Source organism: Megalobrama amblycephala, linkage group LG11, assembly GCF_018812025.1.
Source record: "Megalobrama amblycephala isolate DHTTF-2021 linkage group LG11, ASM1881202v1, whole genome shotgun sequence".
Lineage (NCBI taxonomy): Eukaryota > Metazoa > Chordata > Actinopteri > Cypriniformes > Xenocyprididae > Megalobrama > Megalobrama amblycephala.
This window is the reverse complement of record NC_063054.1, coordinates 36,814,903-36,834,884: the sequence shown is the minus strand read 5'-3', so window position 1 is coordinate 36,834,884 and position 19,982 is coordinate 36,814,903. Positions and strand designations below refer to the sequence as shown.

At 34.0% G+C, this 19,982-nt stretch overlaps 1 protein-coding gene across 2 annotated transcripts in view; it reads left to right on the top strand.

The window, feature by feature from the left end:
* Positions 1–19,982, top strand: part of disp1 (dispatched homolog 1 (Drosophila)) — a 70,890-nt gene that overhangs the window by 30,486 nt on the left and 20,422 nt on the right. The window contains exons 1-2 of one of the 2 annotated variants that reach the window (XM_048207805.1): positions 8,180–8,973; positions 14,123–14,628. In XM_048207805.1, the coding sequence (XP_048063762.1) occupies positions 14,165–14,628 (464 nt within the window). In that variant the 5' untranslated portion in view covers positions 8,180–8,973; positions 14,123–14,164. Of the gene's footprint in view, positions 1–8,179; positions 8,974–14,122; positions 14,629–19,982 lie in introns of those variants that run through there. The other variant, XM_048207806.1, reaches the window with a different exon arrangement.

The following is a 19,982-nucleotide window of genomic DNA, read 5'->3' as shown; positions in this document are numbered from 1 at the left end:
GTCTATATCTATCTGTCCATCTATCTATCCATCCATCTATCTATCTGTCATCTATCCATCCATCTCTATCTATCTATCTATCTATCTATCTGTCCATCTATCATCTATCTACCGTCTATCTATCTATCTATCTATCTATCTATCTATCTATCTGTCATCTATCCATCCGTCTCTATCTATCTATCTATCTATCTATCTATCTGTCCGTCCGTCCGTCCGTCTGTCTGTCTGTCCATCTGTCTATCCATCTATCTACCCGTATATCTATCTACCCATCTATCTGTCTATCTATCTATCTATCTATCTATCTATCTATCTATCTGTCCATCCGTCCGTCTGTCTCTCCGTCCATCTGTCTATCCATCTATCATCTATCCATCTATCTATCCATCTATCATCTCTCCATCTATCTATCTATCTATCTATCTATCTATCTATCTATCTATCTATCTGTCCGTCTGTCCGTCCGTCTATCTATCCATCTACCATCTGTCTATCTATCTGTCTATCTATCTATCTATCTATCTATCTATCTAAACATAAACTAAATGATCGTTTGTCACATGCAGAACAGGGTTGCTGCTCTCGTTCGCACCTGAGAGCCGTTAGGCAACACTTGTATGAGGAATGTAAATCAGGAACACACTCCCATATATCATTTCCAGCCAAAAGTCCCATCCCTCCCTGCTTTTATGGATCAACATTTTTGTAGCATAGAATAAAAGGCTGCATATGAATTTATGTGTGCCTGCTGCATGCATGACTTACATCTGCAGCTGCATGCGCTAACGTTTGCTAAACAACAACAATTAATCTGAATGAGTAAATTAAACGCTACTGTCAATATACTTTTCTTATTAGATGACTAAATATTTACTTAAGTCCTTAAAAGTTCCTAACTGTTTTGCTTTGATCTGCTCCATAATTTGCTTGGCGTGTATTGATCTTTCTCCAGCGCAGTAAAACACGTGGGGCTCAGAGGGCCATAGAGGGGCGTCGGAGAGATTTGGTCCCCTAGAGTTTCGGAAAAAACTCAGACACACTAGAATTCACAGGACGATTCGGGGTTCAAATCCTCGTTGAGGACTGCAAATTAGGGATGAGCATGAGCACCTATGCACTAGGGCAGGGATTCCCAAACATTTTTGTCAGCCAAACCCCTTATGCCGGGTTCAAGCTACATAATATTTTGATCTGTTATGATAGAATCAGAATTACTCATTCAAAACAAGTACCTACTCAAGAGGGTTTGTGATTTAGGATGCAGCCTTTCTGTCATGACATTGTGAAGCGTCACATACGCAGCGTCGGTTGTCATCCACTATGACACTATATGAGATGAAATGATTGATTCTTGCATCCTGACGCCCACTGTTATTTACGAATCACCACGAAACCCTACTTCAGACATATCGTGCCAAAATCGGGTCTGAACCCAGCATTAGAAATAAAATGTTATAAAATATAAAGTACTTCAATAATTTAACAACACATTCACATGTTCACAGTTCCCTGATGTCAGTTAATGGTCACATGATATGCAAGTAAGCATAAAATATTTGATCTTTTTTAGTGACTGTTTTATTTTGATTGTTTTTGTTTTAAAATTATTTATATTTAGAGCTGCACAACTGGCAAAATTTTAATTGTGATTATTTTGTCATATATTGTGGAGTTTTTCATGTACTTAACTGATTTGAAACCATCTACATAGGCGTTATATAAAGTCAGAATTGCGAGTTATAAAGTCCGAATTGCGAGTTATAAAGTCAGAATTGCAAGATGTAAACAATTGCGAGTTATGAAGTCAGAATTGCGAGATATAAACAACTGCGAGATATAAAGTCAGAATTGAGATATAAAGTCAGAATTGCGAGTTATAAAGTCAGAATTGAGATATAAAGTCAGAATTGCGAGTTATAAAGTCAGAATTGCGAGATATAAACAACTGCGAGATATAAAGTCAGAATTGAGATATAAAGTCAGAATTGAGATATAAAGTCAGAATTGCGAGATATAAAGTCAGAATTGCGAGATATAAAGTCAGAATTACGAGTTATAAAGTCAGAATTGCATGATATAAAGTCAGAATTGCGAAATGTAAACAATTGCGAGTTATAAAGTCAGAATTGCTAGATATAAACAATTGCAAGATATTAAGTCAGAATTGCAAGTTATAAAGTCAGAATTGCGAGATATAAAGTCAGAATTACGAGTTATAAAGTCATAATTGTGTGATATAAAGTCAGAATTGCAAGATGTAAACAATTGCGAGATATAAACAATTGTGAGTTATAAAGTCAGAATTGCGAGATATAAAGTCAGAATTGCAAGATGTAAACAATTGCAAGTTATGAAGTCAGAATTGCGAGTTATAAAGTCAGAATTGCGAGTTATAAAGTCAGAATTGCTAGATATAAACAATTGCAAGATATTAAGTCAGAATTGTGAGTTATAAAGTCAGAATTGCGAGATATAAAGTCAGAATTGTGAGATATAAAGTCAGAATTACGAGTTATAAAGTCATAATTGTGTGATATAAAGTCAGAATTGCAAGATGTAAACAATTGCAAGTTATAAAGTCAGAATTGCGAGATATAAACAATTGCGAGATATAAACAATTGCGAGTTATAAAGTCAGAATTGCGAGATATAAAGTCAGAATTGCAAGATGTAAACAATTGCAAGTTATGAAGTCAGAATTGCGAGTTATAAAGTCAGAATTGCGAGATATAAAGTCAGAATTGCAAGATGTAAACAATTGCGAGTTATAAAGTCAGAATTGCGAGATATAAAGTCAGAATTACAAGATGTAAACAATTGCAAGTTATGAAGTCAGAATTGCGAGTTATAAGGTCAGAATTGCGAGTTATAAAGTCAGAATTGCTAGATATAAACAATTGCAAGATATTAAGTCAGAATTGTGAGTTATAAAGTCAGAATTGCGAGATATAAAGTCAGAATTGCATTATATAAAGTCAGAATTGCGACATATAAAGTCAGAATTACGAGTTATAAAGTCATAATTGTGTGATAAAGTCAGAATTGCAAGATGTAAACAATTGCAAGTTATAAAGTCAGAATTGCGAGATATAAACAATTGCGAGTTATAGGGGTGTGACGAGACGGGTATCTCACGAGACGAGACGAGACTCGAGATTGAGTTCACGAGACGAGACGAGACAAGATTTTTACACACTATTTTTAAGAAATCCTCAATGGCGAAATACATGACTAGAAAAAATATTCTGCAGGTGTATTTGAAATGTTTTAACTAATCATCTCGTAATGAATGTCATTTCAGTTCTACTTTCTTAGTGTGAATTATCATATGCAGTAAAAGACAACAATACTCAAGTACTGTAAAAGGTTTTGCCACAAACTCAACTGACTGACTTCTCTTCTGTATTTCAGTCTCTTCAGATCTTACTGTACATGATTTATGAGCTTCTACAACCTTTGACCTCCTAACTGAACTCCTTTCCACAAACTGATCATAGAAATGAAAACAGTATAAATAAAAATGTTAACACTTTACAATAAGGTCTCATTTATTAACATTAATGTATTAACCAACATCAACTAATAATGAGCAATATATTTGCTACAGTATTTATTAATCTTTGTTTATGTTAGTTAATAAAAATAGTCATTCATTGTTAGTTCATGATAGTTCACAGTGCATTAACTAATGTTAACAAATGAAACCTTATTGTTTGTGCTTAATAAGATTAAGAGAAACTGTTATTTGTTTTTATGGTAACACTTTACAATAAGTGCAGCCATAATCGCACTCTCTCAATATTCAAAAGTGCAAATAAGACCAATTTTTTCTTTGATACAGAGCTAAGAGATGGTTACAACTACACTGCCCAGCCTAAAATAGCTTTAATATTGAGAGATATTTGCATTCATCAGGGAGCCGCTTTCAAAATGCGGGTATTGAAATCGCGTTTGAATGCGCGCACGCGTTTACTTTCACTTTTAGCGATCGCGCGTAACTCTGTAAATATGGAGTGGCGGCGACCGTTATCCAACTGAATTAAATGTTTTTTATTTAAATACAAAGCAAAACGACAGTGGAGGCGTAATGTAAACGTAGAGGTGGCATATTCTTTCCCAATCATCCTAACACTCTGTCATGGCAACAACATCACGAGACTACTTGTCGCCTCAACGAGAAATCTCGTCACATATTAGTCTCGCGAGATCTCGTGCCACAAGATCTCGTCACACCCCTAGCGAGTTATAAAGTCAGAATTGCAAGATGTAAACAATTGCAAGTTATGAAGTCAGAATTGCGAGTTATAAAGTCAGAATTGCGAGATATAAAGTCATAATTGCAAGATGTAAACAATTGCAAGTTATGAAGTCAGAATTGCGTTATATAAAGTCAGAATTGCGAGATATAAAGTCAGAATTGCGAGATATAAAGTCAGAATTGCGAGTTATAAAGTCAGAATTGCGTTATATAAAGTCAGAATTGCAAGATGTAAACAACTGCAAGTTATAAAGTCAGAATTGCGAGATATAAACAATTGCGAGTTATAAAGTCAGAATTGCAAGATGTAAACAATTGCAAGTTATGAAGTCAGAATTGCGAGTTATAAAGTCATAATTGTGTGATATAAAGTCAGAATTGCAAGATGTAAACAACTGCAAGTTATAAAGTCAGAATTGCGAGATATAAACAATTGCGAGATATAAACAATTGTGAGTTATAAAGTCAGAATTGCAAGATGTAAACAATTGCAAGTTATGAAGTCAGAATTGCGAGTTATAAAGTCAGAATTGCGAGATATAAAGTCAGAATTGCAAGATGTAAACAATTGCGAGTTATAATGTCAGAATTGCGAGTTATAAAGTCAGAATTGCAAGATGTAAACAGTTGCAAGTTATGAAGTCAGAATTGCGAGTTATAAAGTCAGAATTGCGAGATATAAAGTCAGAATTGCAAGATGTAAACAATTGCAAGTTATGAAGTCAGAATTGCGAGATATAAAGTCAGAATTGCAAGATGTAAACAATTGCAAGTTATGAAGTCAGAATTGCGAGTTATAAAGTCAGAATTGCGAGATATAAAATCAGAATTGCAAGATGTAAACAATTGCGAGTTATAAAGTCAGAATTGCGAGATATAAAGTCAGAATTACGAGTTATAAAGTCATAATTGTGTGATATAAAGTCAGAATTGCAAGATGTAAACAATTGCAAGTTATGAAGTCAGAATTGCAAGATATAAACAATTGCGAGTTATAAAGTCAGAATTGCGAGATATAAACAACTGCGAGATATAAAGTCAAAATTGAGATAAAAAGTCAGAATTGCTAGATATAAACAATTGCAAGTTATGAAGTCAGAATTGCAAGATATAAACAACTGCGAGATATAAAGTCAGAATTGTGAGATATAAAGTCAGAATTGTTAGATATAAAGTCAGAATTGAGATATAAAGTCAGAATTGTGAGTTATAAAGTCAAAATTGCGAGATATAAAGTCAGAATTACGAGTTATAAAGTCAGAATTGCAAGATGTAAACAATTGCGAGTTATAAAGTCAGAATTGCGAGATATAAAGTCAGAATTACGAGTTATAAAGTCATAATTGTGTGATATAAAGTCAGAATTGCAAGATGTAAACAATTGCAAGTTATAAAGTCAGAATTGCGAGATATAAACAATTGCGAGATATAAACAATTGCGAGTTATAAAGTCAGAATTGCAAGATGTAAACAATTGCAAGTTATGAAGTCAGAATTGCAAGTTATAAAGTCAGAATTGCGAGATATAAAGTCAGAATTGCGAGATATAAAGTCAGAATTGCAAGATGTAAACAATTGCGAGTTATAAAGTCAGAATTGCGAGTTATAAAGTCAGAATTGCAAGATGTAAACAATTGCAAGTTATGAAGTCAGAATTGCGAGTTATAAAGTCAGAATTGCGAGATATAAAGTCAGAATTGCAAGATGTAAACAGTTGCAAGTTATGAAGTCAGAATTGCGAGTTATAAAGTCAGAATTGCGAGATATAAAGTCAGAATTGCAAGATGTAAACAATTGCGAGTTATAAAGTCAGAATTGCAAGATGTAAACAATTACAAGTTATGAAGTCAGAATTGCAAGTTATAAAGTCAGAATTGCGAGATATAAAGTCAGAATTGCAAGATGTAAACAATTGCGAGTTATAAAGTCAGAATTGCGAGTTATAAAGTCAGAATTGCAAGATGTAAACAATTGCAAGTTATGAAGTCAGAATTGCGAGTTATAAAGTCAGAATTGCGAGATATAAAGTCAGAATTGCAAGATGTAAACAGTTGCAAGTTATGAAGTCAGAATTGCGAGTTATAAAGTCAGAATTGCGAGATATAAAGTCAGAATTGCAAGATGTAAACAATTGCGAGTTATAAAGTCAGAATTGCAAGATGTAAACAATTGCGAGTTATAAAGTCAGAATTGCGAGATATAAAGTCAGAATTACAAGATGTAAACAATTGCAAGTTATGAAGTCAGAATTGCAAGATATAAACAGCTGCGAGATATAAAGTCAGAATTGAGATAAAAAGTCAGAATTGATAGATATAAACAATTGCAAGTTATGAAGTCAGAATTGCAAGATATAAACAACTGCGAGATATAAAGTCAGAATTGTGAGATATAAAGTCAGAATTGTGAGATATAAAGTCAGAATTGAGATATAAAGTCAGAACTGCGAGTTATAAAATCAGAATTGCGAGATATAAACAACTGCAAGATATAAAGTCAGAATTGAGATATAAAGTCAGAATTGCGAGTTATAAAGTCAGAATTGCGAGATATAAAGTCAGAATTACGAGTTGTAAAGTCAGAATTGCATGATATAAAGTCAGAATTGCGAAATGTAAACAATTACGAGTTATAAAGTCAGAATTGCGAGATATAAACAATTGCGAGTTATAAAGTCAGAATTGCGAGTTATAAAGTCAGAATTGCGAGTTATAAAGTCAGAATTGCTAGATATAAACAATTGCAAGATATTAAGTCAGAATTGCTAGATATAAACAATTGTGAGTTATAAAGTCAGAATTGTGAGTTATAAAGTCAGAATTACGAGTTATAAAGTCATAATTGTGTGATATAAAGTCAGAATTGCAAGATGTAAACAATTGCAAGTTATAAAGTCAGAATTGCGAGTTATAAAGTCATAATTGTGTGATATAAAGTCAGAATTGCAAGATGTAAACAATTGCGAGTTATAAAGTCAGAATTGCGAGATATAAAGTCAGAATTGCAAGATGTAAACAATTGCGAGTTATAAAGTCAGAATTGCGAGATATAAAGTCAGAATTGCAAGATGTAAACAATTGCAAGTTATTAAGTCAGAATTGCGAGATATAAACAACTGCGAGATATAAAGTCAAAATTGAGATAAAAAGTCAGAATTGCTAGATATAAACAATTGCAAGTTATGAAGTCAGAATTGCAAGATATAAACAACTGCGAGATATAAAGTCAGAATTGTGAGATATAAAGTCAGAATTGAGATATAAAGTCAGAATTGTGAGTTATAAAGTCAGAATTGCGAGATATAAAGTCAGAATTACGAGTTATAAAGTCAGAATTGCATGATATAAAGTTAGAATTGCGAGTTATAAAGTCAGAATTGCGAAAAGTCGCAATTATATTTTTTATTTAGTGGTGGAAACAAGCTTTCATACATTTCTCTCAACTTAAATTTATTGTTTTTCATTGAGCTCATCGCAGTGCATTCTGGGATTGCCTTCTCTGAAATCGATATATGAGAGATATCTCAGAGAAGGCAGCATTGCCTTCTCTTCTCTGCATCTTTGATGCCTAAATAAACAGCTCACTAGTTTTTGGAATAGAGCTGATTATTGGTGCACATTTGCTAACTTCCACTATAAACTGATTTAAAAATAAACTGTTATCGTGTTGCATTTTGGAATAGAAAGGTAAATCCAAGGCTCAGGCAACGACAAAACACACCCTTCCTCTGTGACCCTCATCTTTCTGTGATTTTCTTTTCCCCTTTTTTTTCCTTTCTCTCCCGCTGTGTTGTTGGCTGACCTTGTCAGCTTTGATGAACTGCTGGCGATCAATACAGGGTTCGCCCGGAGCGCTTTGATTATGGTTTCATCCAGTTACAGTGCCCTCTCTTTGGAAGCCTCTTCCCTTTGAAGTTCAGCTGCCTGTTGTTATTTCAGAAGAGCATCTTTACTCAGACCCTCATAGTCCTGCAGCTGAGCATGAACATGTGGAGTAGGGATGGATTGTGGACTGTTTCTCATCATCTGTCTATATTTCTATATATGCATCACATGTGGTGATGTGAATGTGAAGTGTGTGAAATATTATAATCAGACTCATGTTTCCTATAGACTATATTTAACTACTGTAGAAATCACACTTCTAGACAATACTTCATTATAATCAATGCAGCTCTGTTGATTATAGCGGAAGCTCTCTGATTGGTCAACGCACCGCTGACGTCAGGGATTCCGTCTCTTGCGGAGTAGGCAGCCTGGTTGGATGGCTTCATGGAAGCGCTGTAGTTTGTTGCGTCGCGTAGATGGAGTGTTTGAACGCGCTCCGTTGTTCTCAGCAAATGCATGATATAACTCGCTCCTTTCGAAAGGATTACAGCGTTTTATTGTGATTGAAGAATATTATTCGGTCTCCGCTTATGAAACTGTACTTTTAGAGCAGAGTTTAAGTTTGTTGACGGAGTTTCGGACGCGTTTGTTTGGATGTTTGTGGCGCAAAAGTTTGTCGCGTCCAGGAGTAAATAACGCGGTTTAGAGACATTGTTGCCGCTTGAGCAGATGATATATTGAAACGATAATGCGACTGATGAAGATATCTGCACATAATATATGATTACATCTTAGCCTGTCTCACTAAAAGACTCTTTTAAATCAGTTTTGGCTTTATGTTATGAGTCTAAAAGGAATGGAAACCTGGGATCTGTCCTAATCTCTGTAAGTGACCAGAAGTTTGTCCTTTTTTTTTTTTAATCATGTGTAACCATTATGTTTCACTTTGACACGATTCTATCTATCTATCTTCCTTTTAGCTCTTCATGTTCTATTGGGATGTCCCATGAATCACTCTTTTAGTTAATTAAAGGAATGAATGTGTGTTTTTTCATGTTACTGCTTGTTCTGCTCTTATCCTGTCAATTACGTTAAAAAGAAAATTAATTACAACTTGTGCATGTTTGAGTATTCAGTATTACTTTTTTGTCCAAATTCAAAGTTGGTCGTCATGATGCATTTTTTTGTTGCCAACCTGGTCCATTATTTTTCAGAATTATAGCACAAATACACTTTACGGATACTATTTGGATTGATAAAACAATACATGAAGTCATCAGACTCAAAATGAAGACAAACAGTTCTGTGTCACTTTGTGAAATTATGTTGATATTTAATGTGATTTCTCTGCGGACACCTGTGTGAACTTGAGGAGAACTGACTTCATACATCCACTAAAGATAGTGAGACTTAAAACATGATGGAAACATTCAGATTCAGTTCATTTTATAATGCAATGGCATCCACACCATCATAAGTGTGACTTAAAGGCACAATATGTAAGATTTTTGGATTAAAATATCCAAAAACCACTAGCACAGTTCATTGTGTTGACTTGTGTACTTGCATTATCCCAAATGTTTCCAACTAAATCTTGTTTAAATCTTCTATTTTAACAAGTGTGACGTCCCGTGTCATTGCATCTCTTGTCAATGACGTCATATCCGCGTTACCCTCGATTTCCAATTTTATTTTAACCATTGAAACACTGAAGACGCATTAATATATTGTTTTATTAGACATGTGAGCAACTGTTTGGATACATTCATCAACAGAAAACTAATCATTGTTATTTAGCTCAACATGGTTAATCTTATTAGCTATGTTTCCATCCAAAGTTGCAAATTTAACTAATGCGCAAAATTGCAATATCGCAAAAAACGTTTGCGAATAAAGTGCTGTTTTCATCCAGTGAGTCAGACAGTCCAGGGAGGAATTATACCGAACCACATTGATGACAGACTTCTGAATGACCAAAACAGCATTTCAGATGCTTTGCAACAAGATTTTTCTGCTGGTTAGTACAGTTATGCCGTCAAAGTCACATTTGACGGCATCATTTTTTTTTTTTTATGTGCATCAAGGAATTTATTCGGTAAATGCGATTCCATCATAGTTTATGCGCATGTTTTTTTTTATCGCATTGAAAATTTGTCCGACTCAATCGAGCAAATTTTTTTTTATGCACATTTTTAGAATTTATGCGCATCTTGGTGTTTTCATCCAGTATTTTTTGATGCAATATCCCAAAATGCGCATAAAAATAGGTGGATGGAAACATAGCTATTGTTTGAATCTCTTGTTTTCTTGATTTATCGTGAGTAACATGTTTGTAACACTATTCTGTCACATGTGCTAACATGGCCTAATCAGAAAGACTTTTATTTGTAGTAACAGTAATACAGCATTTTCTCCACCATACAATGTTTTAAAATTAATTGCATGCCATTTAGCAACACAAACCATTCAACGTTTATTAATATGATATTCTAATATCGATCTAGCTTACTGCAATGTGCAACAAGTGTCTCATAGCAGCCGCTGAGCGAACACACAGAGTAACGTTATAATATAACTTTCAACACACTTGTTTTGACCAAGTAAAACAGTGCTGCGTTAACCAACAATTTTAATTCGTCAGATAAACTGACCTGAATGAGTATTCAGCACTTGTGGCAGTTTCATTAGAATTGAATAAAGTAATGTGAATTTAAGTGATAAAACATAACGGTAACAAAATTCAGGGAAGACATAGGCTGACATTAAAAATGTCCCGCGGTCTCGCTTCATACCACAATAACGTTAATAAACTTTAATACATTTGCTCATCCATGAACACAAATCTGTCGGATTGCTTTCATCAGCTGTGGAGGTGAAGACGACAACTCCCATGATTCCACGCTCATTCACGGCACCATCAAATGCCGTTATTGTTTTGAATAACCGACCTCTAGTGGATAAACTTACATATTGTGCCTTTAAAGGGTTAGTTCACCCAAAAATGAAAATTTATTACTCGCGCTCATGTCGTTCCAAGAAGACCTTCGTTCATCTTCGGAACACAAATTAAGATATTTTTGATAAAAACCGATAATTAACACTTTCAATGTCCAGAAAGGTACAAAAACATATTTAAAACAGTGTTTCACCCTTAATGTTATGCAGCGACGAGAATACTTTTTGTGCAGCAAAAAAACAAAATAACGACGTTATGACAATATCTAGTGATGGCCGATTTCAAAACACGGCTTTACGAATCTTTTGTTTCGAATCAGTGGTTCAGAGCACCAAAGTCACGTGATTTCAGGCTTTGTTACGTCATAAGAGTTTAGAAATTTCAATAGTTCACGTTCTTTTGGCAGTTTGATACGTGATCCGAACCACTGATTCGAAACAAAAGATTTGTGAAGCTTTGATTTGTGTTTTGAAATCGGCCATCACTAGATATTGCACTTGAAAAGTCGTTATTTTGAACTGTTTTAAATATTCTTTCTGGGCATCTGAAAGTGTTAATAATTTTGCTGTCAATGCGGGCCTCACGGATTTCATCAAAAATATCTTAATTTGTGTTCCGAAGATGAACTAAAGTCTTACGGGTGTGGAACGACATGAGGGTGAGTAATTAATGACAGAATTTTTATTTTTCTGTGAATTAACACTTTAAATGTCCAAATACTTCTCGAGGACACTCTATACTATATAGTTAGAAAAATTTACATTTGTCTCGACACATTTTGAGAGATAATCATTGCTTTAATGTGTCCATCTCTCTTTTGTGCCTAGGCCAGCAGGATATATATTTATTCCTTGAGGGCTGATAATTGTTTAAACATTTTGGTGGTTATCTCCTCCTTGTGCGTCATCCTTGTGGGCCTCGTGAGGCGTCCAGCATTACACTGAGCATTCATAGAGCTCCATGTGTTTTCCCTCCCTCGGGTTTCCCTTTTCAGAAAGCGCTCTCTATCTGCCTGCTTTTTAAATGGATGCGGTTCAACTGCGAACACAACCGGATTTGTTGGTGCGAGAGGGTATTTTGGACACTGTGTTTACAGCACACACACTGGACAGTCAGAGGGGAAACCTGCTCACCACTATATCAAATGAGATCTTTCATGATCTTGGCCACTTATTTTGGATGCTCGGTGGGGTGTTTTTTAAGCAAAGATTTGGTCTGTGGTTTGAGACGATCTTCGTTTTCCAATGGAGTCTTGCAGGTCTCCACCTGTCACGTAAGAACGTGGGTGATTTACTTCACAGAAAGCGCTGACCATGGCGTCGGTGTGTGTGTGTCTGGGCAAAGTTCCAGTATCACAACTGTGCGTTTACCTGAGTTAATACGGTTGGATCTTATTTTACTGTGATATGCATGGTTTGCACTTTAAAACATCCAATGTAACATTTAATATCGGCCCATGTCATTCCTCTGCAACAATTTCCTGGCCATGGGGGCTGAAATTCAAGCATACCATGAAACGTAGACTCCTCTGCTGTCTGTCCAATGTGTTTGAACCTGTTCTTTTCAATCAGACAGCGCCTTTGAAATTCACTTTGTTCACAAAGCCATTCTTCCTGATATTCCCCCAGTGTTAGTAATCAAAAACCGGTTTGCAGTCAAAGAAGTGGTTCTTTTTTTTTTTTTTTTTTTTAATGCTGCAACCAAATGATTTTTCCTCAGATTGTTACGATGACGGTTCTGAAACTAGAATCCCATTTAGTTTCTTTATAGAGAAAATTATTTTTAGCAATAACATTATAGATGTACGAATTCTTCTGTAGAAGCTCCATTTATTTATTCATTTATTTTAAATTTTTTCCTTTTTTTAAAAATAGTGTAAAGCATATTAACAGAAGAATTATTTAATATATATATAATCAGTTTATTTTTTGCTTTAAATTAGAGTTTGTAAAGTTGTGGAGTTTGTTGGTTTGGTTAACTTTTTAATTTTTTTTTTTTTTTTTAAATCTCTATGGAGAAAATAAACAGGCAAAATACTTTAAGAATCAAAAAAACTTGTGAACAAACGACTCTTATGAGTGATTCAGTCTCAAACTCATGAATCAATCTAATGATTCACTCATTATGTGAATAATTAAAGAACTGAAATTAACAACAAAATCTGTTTTAAGTGGAATCAGAACCTGAATTGTTATATTTTTTTATGTTTTTACCAGGATTATTATAGTTAAAAAGCAAAACTAAAACCATTATTTTTTTTATTTATTGAAATAAATAAATTTGAGTTAAAATAAAGTGAAATTTTTACTTTCTACATTTCTAATTTTATTTAGTTTGTGTTAATTTAATGTGCTAAAATATGAAATAATCAAAAACTATATAGACATAAATAAACTATAATTTAAAAATCTATAAAAATGCATTTTCAAATTTTTTAATCAATTTATTTGCTTTAATGTTGTGATTCATCTCGGAGTATGTTGGTTTGGTTAAAACGTTTTGATCTAAGAATTTTAAAACTCTATGAAGAAAGTAAAAGAGCAAAATACTTTCAGAATCAAGACCGTCAAAAAGATTTGTAAACAAACGACTCTTATGAGTCGGTTCATTTCAGTGATTCACTCTCGGACTCTTTAGTTGTTGGTTTGAATCAATCCAATGATTCACTTACTAGAAAAAATAAACCATAAAACAATAATTTTAGTTAGTTGAAATTAAAATCAATTTTAACTAAAATAAAAAAAATAAAAAAATAAAACTAATTTTCATTGTTTAATATGTTCTAAAATATGAAATAAATAAAAAAAAAAAATACAAATGATTAAAAACTATATAGACATATTTAAAAAAAAAAAAAAAAAAGGCTAATCAAAATAACACCAACATAAAATTTCTAAAACTAAAATTAAAAATTAAAATTCAAAATAAGTATAATAGTGTCTCAATGATACCAAAATAACACTGGTTTCCACACACATTCAATCGCTTCAGCCTCATCTAAAGGTGTAGTTAGTTAGTTATCGATGCGTGTAACTGTTCTCAGTACACGAGTGACCGTGATTGTGTGTGTATTTGCAGATCAAGTCCTGATCAGCGTGTGGTCCGTGGGCAGGAAGGATCATGGCCCTGAGCGAGGGCTTCAGCGACCTCCGGCCCCTCAGCAACGGCAGATCCTCGACAGCTTACCCTGCCACCAATGCCAACGAAAACCCAGACGAGGACCAGGGAGTGTCGGCGTCCACACAGCCCGACGAGCAGACCCAGCTGACGCGCTCGGGGCAGAACGGCGGGCTGAAAACGAACGGAAGTGCGCGTCCATCTTCGCCGAGCTCCTCTTCCACAGATTCTCAGAGGTTGGCCGTTCTGTTGCCCAACGCCCTGCCGCCAGCCTGCTGCGTTTACTGCTCTCCTCGGCAGCCCGTCTGCTGTAACGGGAACCAGCAGGATTGCGCTCTCTTCCAGAGCGCCGTGTCTCCCGCAGCGCTTCACATGGGCTCCTGCTGTGTGCAGGGCGTGCGCTGTTTCTGCATGCAGCATCACTGGCAAGAGCATCTCCAGAACCAACCCAACATGGCCACGCTGAGGTGAGCATCTGTTCTGCACTGGGACATAAAAACTAGATCATTCTGTTGTTCTCTTACTATTATATGTTTGCATAGCAATACTCATAATGTCAAAATGTGTGCATGGGCATCTTTATTGATCACATGTCGTTGCTACGTTAAAGGATTAGTTCACTTCAGAATTCAAATGTCCTGATAATTTACTCTCCTCCATGTCATCCAAGATGTTCATGTCTTTCATTCTTCAGTCAAAAAGAAATGAAGGTTTTTGATGAAAACGTTCCAGGATTTTTCTTCATATAGTGGACTTCAATGGGGTTCAACGGGTTTAAAATATCAGTTTCAGTGCAGCTTCAAAGAGCTCTACATGATCCCAGATGAGAAATAAGAGTCTTATCTAGAGAAAACATTGGTCATTTTCTAAAAAAAAAATTAAAATTATATACTTTTTAATCACAAATGCTCATCTTGCACTGCTCTGTGATGCGCCACGCATTACGTAATCATGTTGGAAAGGTCACACGTGACGTAGACGGAAGTATCGATCCAGTGTTTACAAAGCGAACGTGCAAAGACTAAGTCAAACAGCCTTTACAAAAAAAGGTAAAACAGTGATGTCGGGCGATTTTGATGTTGGAGGAGAAAATGAGATGTTTTTCGCCCTACCGCGGTACTTCCATGACCTTTCCAGCATGATTACGTAATGCGTGGCACATCTCAGAGCAGTGCAAGATGAGCATTTCTGGTTAAAAAGTATATAATCTTTATTTTTTTTTATAAAATGAGCGATCGTTTCACTAGATTAGACTCTTATTTCTCGTCTGGGATCATGTAGAGCTCTTTGAAGCTGCACTGAAACTGATATTTTGAACCCGTTGAACCCCAGTGAAGTCCACTATATGGAGAAAAATCCTGGAATGTTTTTCTCAAAAATCTTCATTTCTTTTCGACTGAAGAAAGAAAGACATGAACATCTTGGATGACATGGGGGCGAGTAAATTATCAGGAAATTTTAATTCAGTAGTGAACTAATCCTATAATTTGTCTCTATATTCAATATTTGCAAAATAATTTAATATACTCTACCGTTGAAAAGTTTGGGGTCAGTTAGATTTTTTTTAAAATCTCTCTCCAAGATTGCATTATGGGAGCTTGTTTTCACCATCGAATAAAACAATTTAAAAGATAATTGTGACTTTTTAGCTCACAATTCTGACTTTTTTCCCACAATTGCGAGTTATAAAGTCAAAATTGTGAGATATAAACTCACAATTGAGAGGAATAAAGTCCAATTCTGAGGGGGAAAAAGACGAAAAAGACTTTTTTTCTCAGAGTTTCCAGTTTATATCTTGCAGTTCTGACTTTATAACTCACAATTGTGGGGGAAAAAGTCAGAATTGTGAGAAATTTTCAAATACCTTTTTTACATATTATTCAGTGGCAGAAACAAGCGTCCATTTTGCATTTATAACTTTTCTATGTGAATATATAGTAAAATGTAATTTATTCCAGTGATCAAAGCTGAATTTTCAGCATCATTACTCCAGTCTTCAGTGTCACATGATCCTTCAGAAATCATTCTAATATGATGATTTGCTGCTCAAGAAACATTTATGATTATTATCAATGTTGAAAACGATCATATTTTTGTGGAAACTTTGATACATTTTATTTTTCAGGATTCTTTAAATAGAATGTTCAAAAGAACAGCATTAATTTGAAATAGAATCTTTTGTAACATTATAAATGTCTTTACTGTCACTTTTGATCAATTTAATGCTGAATAAAATGATTAATTTCTTTAAAAAATTAGATAAGGGTCCAATTCTCGCTATTAACTAACTATTAACTATGACTTTTGCCTCAATAAACTCCTTACTAAGTTATTTTTTAAGTTTAGGTATTGGGTAAGATTAAGGGATGTGGAATATGATCATGCAGAATTAATATGGCATTAATATGTGCTTTATAAGTACTAATAAAAAGCCAATATGCATGCTAATAAGCAGTTAGTTTGGACTCTAAACTAATATGTTACCAAAAAATCTTACTGACCGCAAAGTTTTGAACTGTAGTGTAAAGGCATGTGGAAGTTAGGGAGGATTTTGGACAAACATTGTGCTTCTTTATAGCTGTATTGGTCTGGACTTTATTGATGAGGCAGGTTGCTTTAGATGGTCAGAGATGAAGACGAACCACTTGGGTCACTGTAAATCACCATCTTCCACGCAGACAGGAGCATGTCGAGTATCTGTTTGATCTGTTTCTGCTGGATTAAGTTGAGGACAATTGGCAATGACGCAGCTGATCACCTCCACGATTCTCCATCAGCCTTTTGAACTCACCTGATTTGAAATCACACATGCACATCGTCTCTGTGTGCGATTCCTCTGAGGTTTCTTGAATCTGGGCAGCCTTTCTGCTTTCTTTTTTGAGCCGCGGGTGGTTGAGAAGCTCATTGTGCTGTCAAGATGTTGGACTTTTCTTCACTGTTATCTGGAAGCACATGAGAAAGATCTGTGGAGGTTGGCAGCGTTCTGAACTTCATTTATCCTCACGTGCCACTCAGGATGGAAACACTTTTATGTTTGATTATTTAAATAAATAAATATTCATTTAGCTATATATTATTCTATATAGATAGTTAGCTATTTAATATAAATAACTAAAATAGATAAAAGTGGCTAAATAATACATAAAGATGTATTTACTATTTATATCGATTTTTACGGTAGCTTTTTTAGTATGTTTTTTTTAAATATATATATTATAGATTGTTAGCTATTTATTTAGCTATTAAGTAAATAACTGGACACATAAATGAAAATAGCTTAATACATAGCTAAATAAATATATGTACTATTTATATTGCTATTATTAGTATAAATAGTAATGTTTACTATTTATATGGCTATATATATTTATTTATTTATTAGAAGTAGTTAACTATTTAGATAAAAAGAGATCAAAATGGCAAAATACATAGCGAAATATCTATTTACTATTTATGAGGTAGATTTTTTTTTTTTTTTGTATTTTTTAAATATATATGTATTATAAATAGTTGGCTATTTATTTAAAAAAAAAATGGCTAAACAATACATAAAATAAATGCAATATTTACTTTTTTTTGCTTTTTTTATGTAGTTACATTTACTATTTGTATTTATATTGCAAATTTTTAACTTATGGACATTAAAAACATTGAATCGTTACTATATACAGTACAGTCCAAAAGTTTGGAACCACTAAGATTTTTTATGTTTTTAAAAGAAGTTTCGTCTGCTCACCAAGGCTACATTTATTTAATTAAAAATACAGTAAAAATCAGTAATATTGTGAAATATTATTACAATTTAAAATAACTGTTTTCTATTTGAATATATTTCACAAAGTAATTTATTCCTGTGATGCAAAGCTGAATTTTCAGCATCATTACTCCAGTCTTCAGTGTCACATGATCCTTCAGAAATCAATCTAATATGCTGATCTGCTGCTCAAGAAACATTTAATGTGTACAATTGTACAAAATATTTGTGTACAATATTTTTTTTCAGGATTATTTGATGAATAGAAAGTTCAAAAGAACAGTGTTTATCTGAAATCTAATCTTTTGTAACATTATAAATGTCTTTACTGCAACTTTTGATTGATTTAATGCATCCTTGCTGAATAAAAGTATTCATTTCTTTAATTTCTTTTCAAAAAAATAAAAATAAAAATTCTTACTGACCCCAAACTTTTGAACGGTAGTGTATAATGCTACAGAAGCTTTGTATTTCAGATAAATGCTGTTCTTTTGAACTTTCTATTCATCAAGGAATCCTGAAAAAAAAAAAGTACACAACTGTTTTCAACATTGAAAATAATCATAAATGTTTATTGAGCAGCAGATCAGCATATTAGAATGATTTCTGAAGGATCATGTGACACTGAAGACTGGAGTAACGATGCTGAAAATTCAGCTTTGCATCACAGGAATAAATTACTTTGTCAAATATATTTAAATAGTACACAGTTATTTTAAATTGTAATAATATTTCACAATATTACTGTTTTTTACTGTATTTTTAATTAAATAAATGTAGCCTTGGTGAGCAGATGAAACTTCTTTTAAAAACATTAAAAATCTTAGTGGTTCCAAACTTTTGGACTGTACTGTGTATAATATATATATATATATATATATATATATATATATATATATATATATACATTGCTAAATGAATATTTATTTACTTGTTTACTATTTTAAGCTATAATTTTTATATTTTAATATTTTAAGTTTCTATGAGCATTGAATGGTGATAAATATATCATTTATAATATAATAATATATAACAAATGATATTATCTCTGAAACAGTTTGTAGTTGTGCCATGAACTCATTAGACATTTTAGTAATAGACACATTCATATTGCAATCACATACTGGTTAATAATCATTATTTGAGCATGTTGAGATTGTATTAACATCTCTAGCTGATCTTTTTTTTTATTAATTTATTTTTTTTTATAACAAATTTTAGCCGTAACCTATATGGTTTTGGCGATTATATATTATGTACCTCCTGATTGTCATAGTAGCTGCAGGTTTTCCAGGAATGATGCAGCGGAGACTGACAACACCTGAGGGATGATTGATTGTTTTTGTAGACTGAAAAAGAGGGAGCTGACATGTAGCCATCTGGGGTCACGTCACATGTTTAACCCTTCCTGACACGCTTCATTTACCTGACCAGAACTTTTCTTCTGCGTTTCCCACCCTGCCCTAACCAGGTGCAACACGGTGAAGCGAGCGTGAGATTTGGATGTGTGAATGACATTTTGTTGGTCAGTTAGTTTCTGCTCCCCTCACCTGCCAATTGAATATAAAATATGTTCTGATTGGCTGATTTTGTCAGCATTACCACTTTCACTTCGGACAGAAACGATGCTTAACAGAGGAAACTTGTCTTGTCGTGCCTGGTTAAGACTGCGTAAGTCAACAGATGCTTCAGTCAGCTGGTTCAGTTCCTTTTCAGGAAGATGTTTAATCAATGTCAAACAGAAACTTTGATAAATTTGTCCCAATGTTTAAAGAATCACATGAAGCTTCCAGTTCTTTGTTGCAGGACAGCCAGACTTGGAAGATATTCACGAAACATGCAGAGCTTTGTGTGTGTGTGTGTGTGTGTGTGTGTGTGTGTGTGTGTGTGTGTGACAGCTGCAAGCCCCGACCAGCCAACTAGCCTGAAAATGATCTTTGTGTTCTCAATTTCAGGGTGTCATTTTGAGAAGCCTTTACATGTTATCAGGAACAACAACTGTTTAGCTCATGTCTCTCAATCGTCTTAATGTGAATTCTGATTCTGACATCTGCATTTTATCTAATC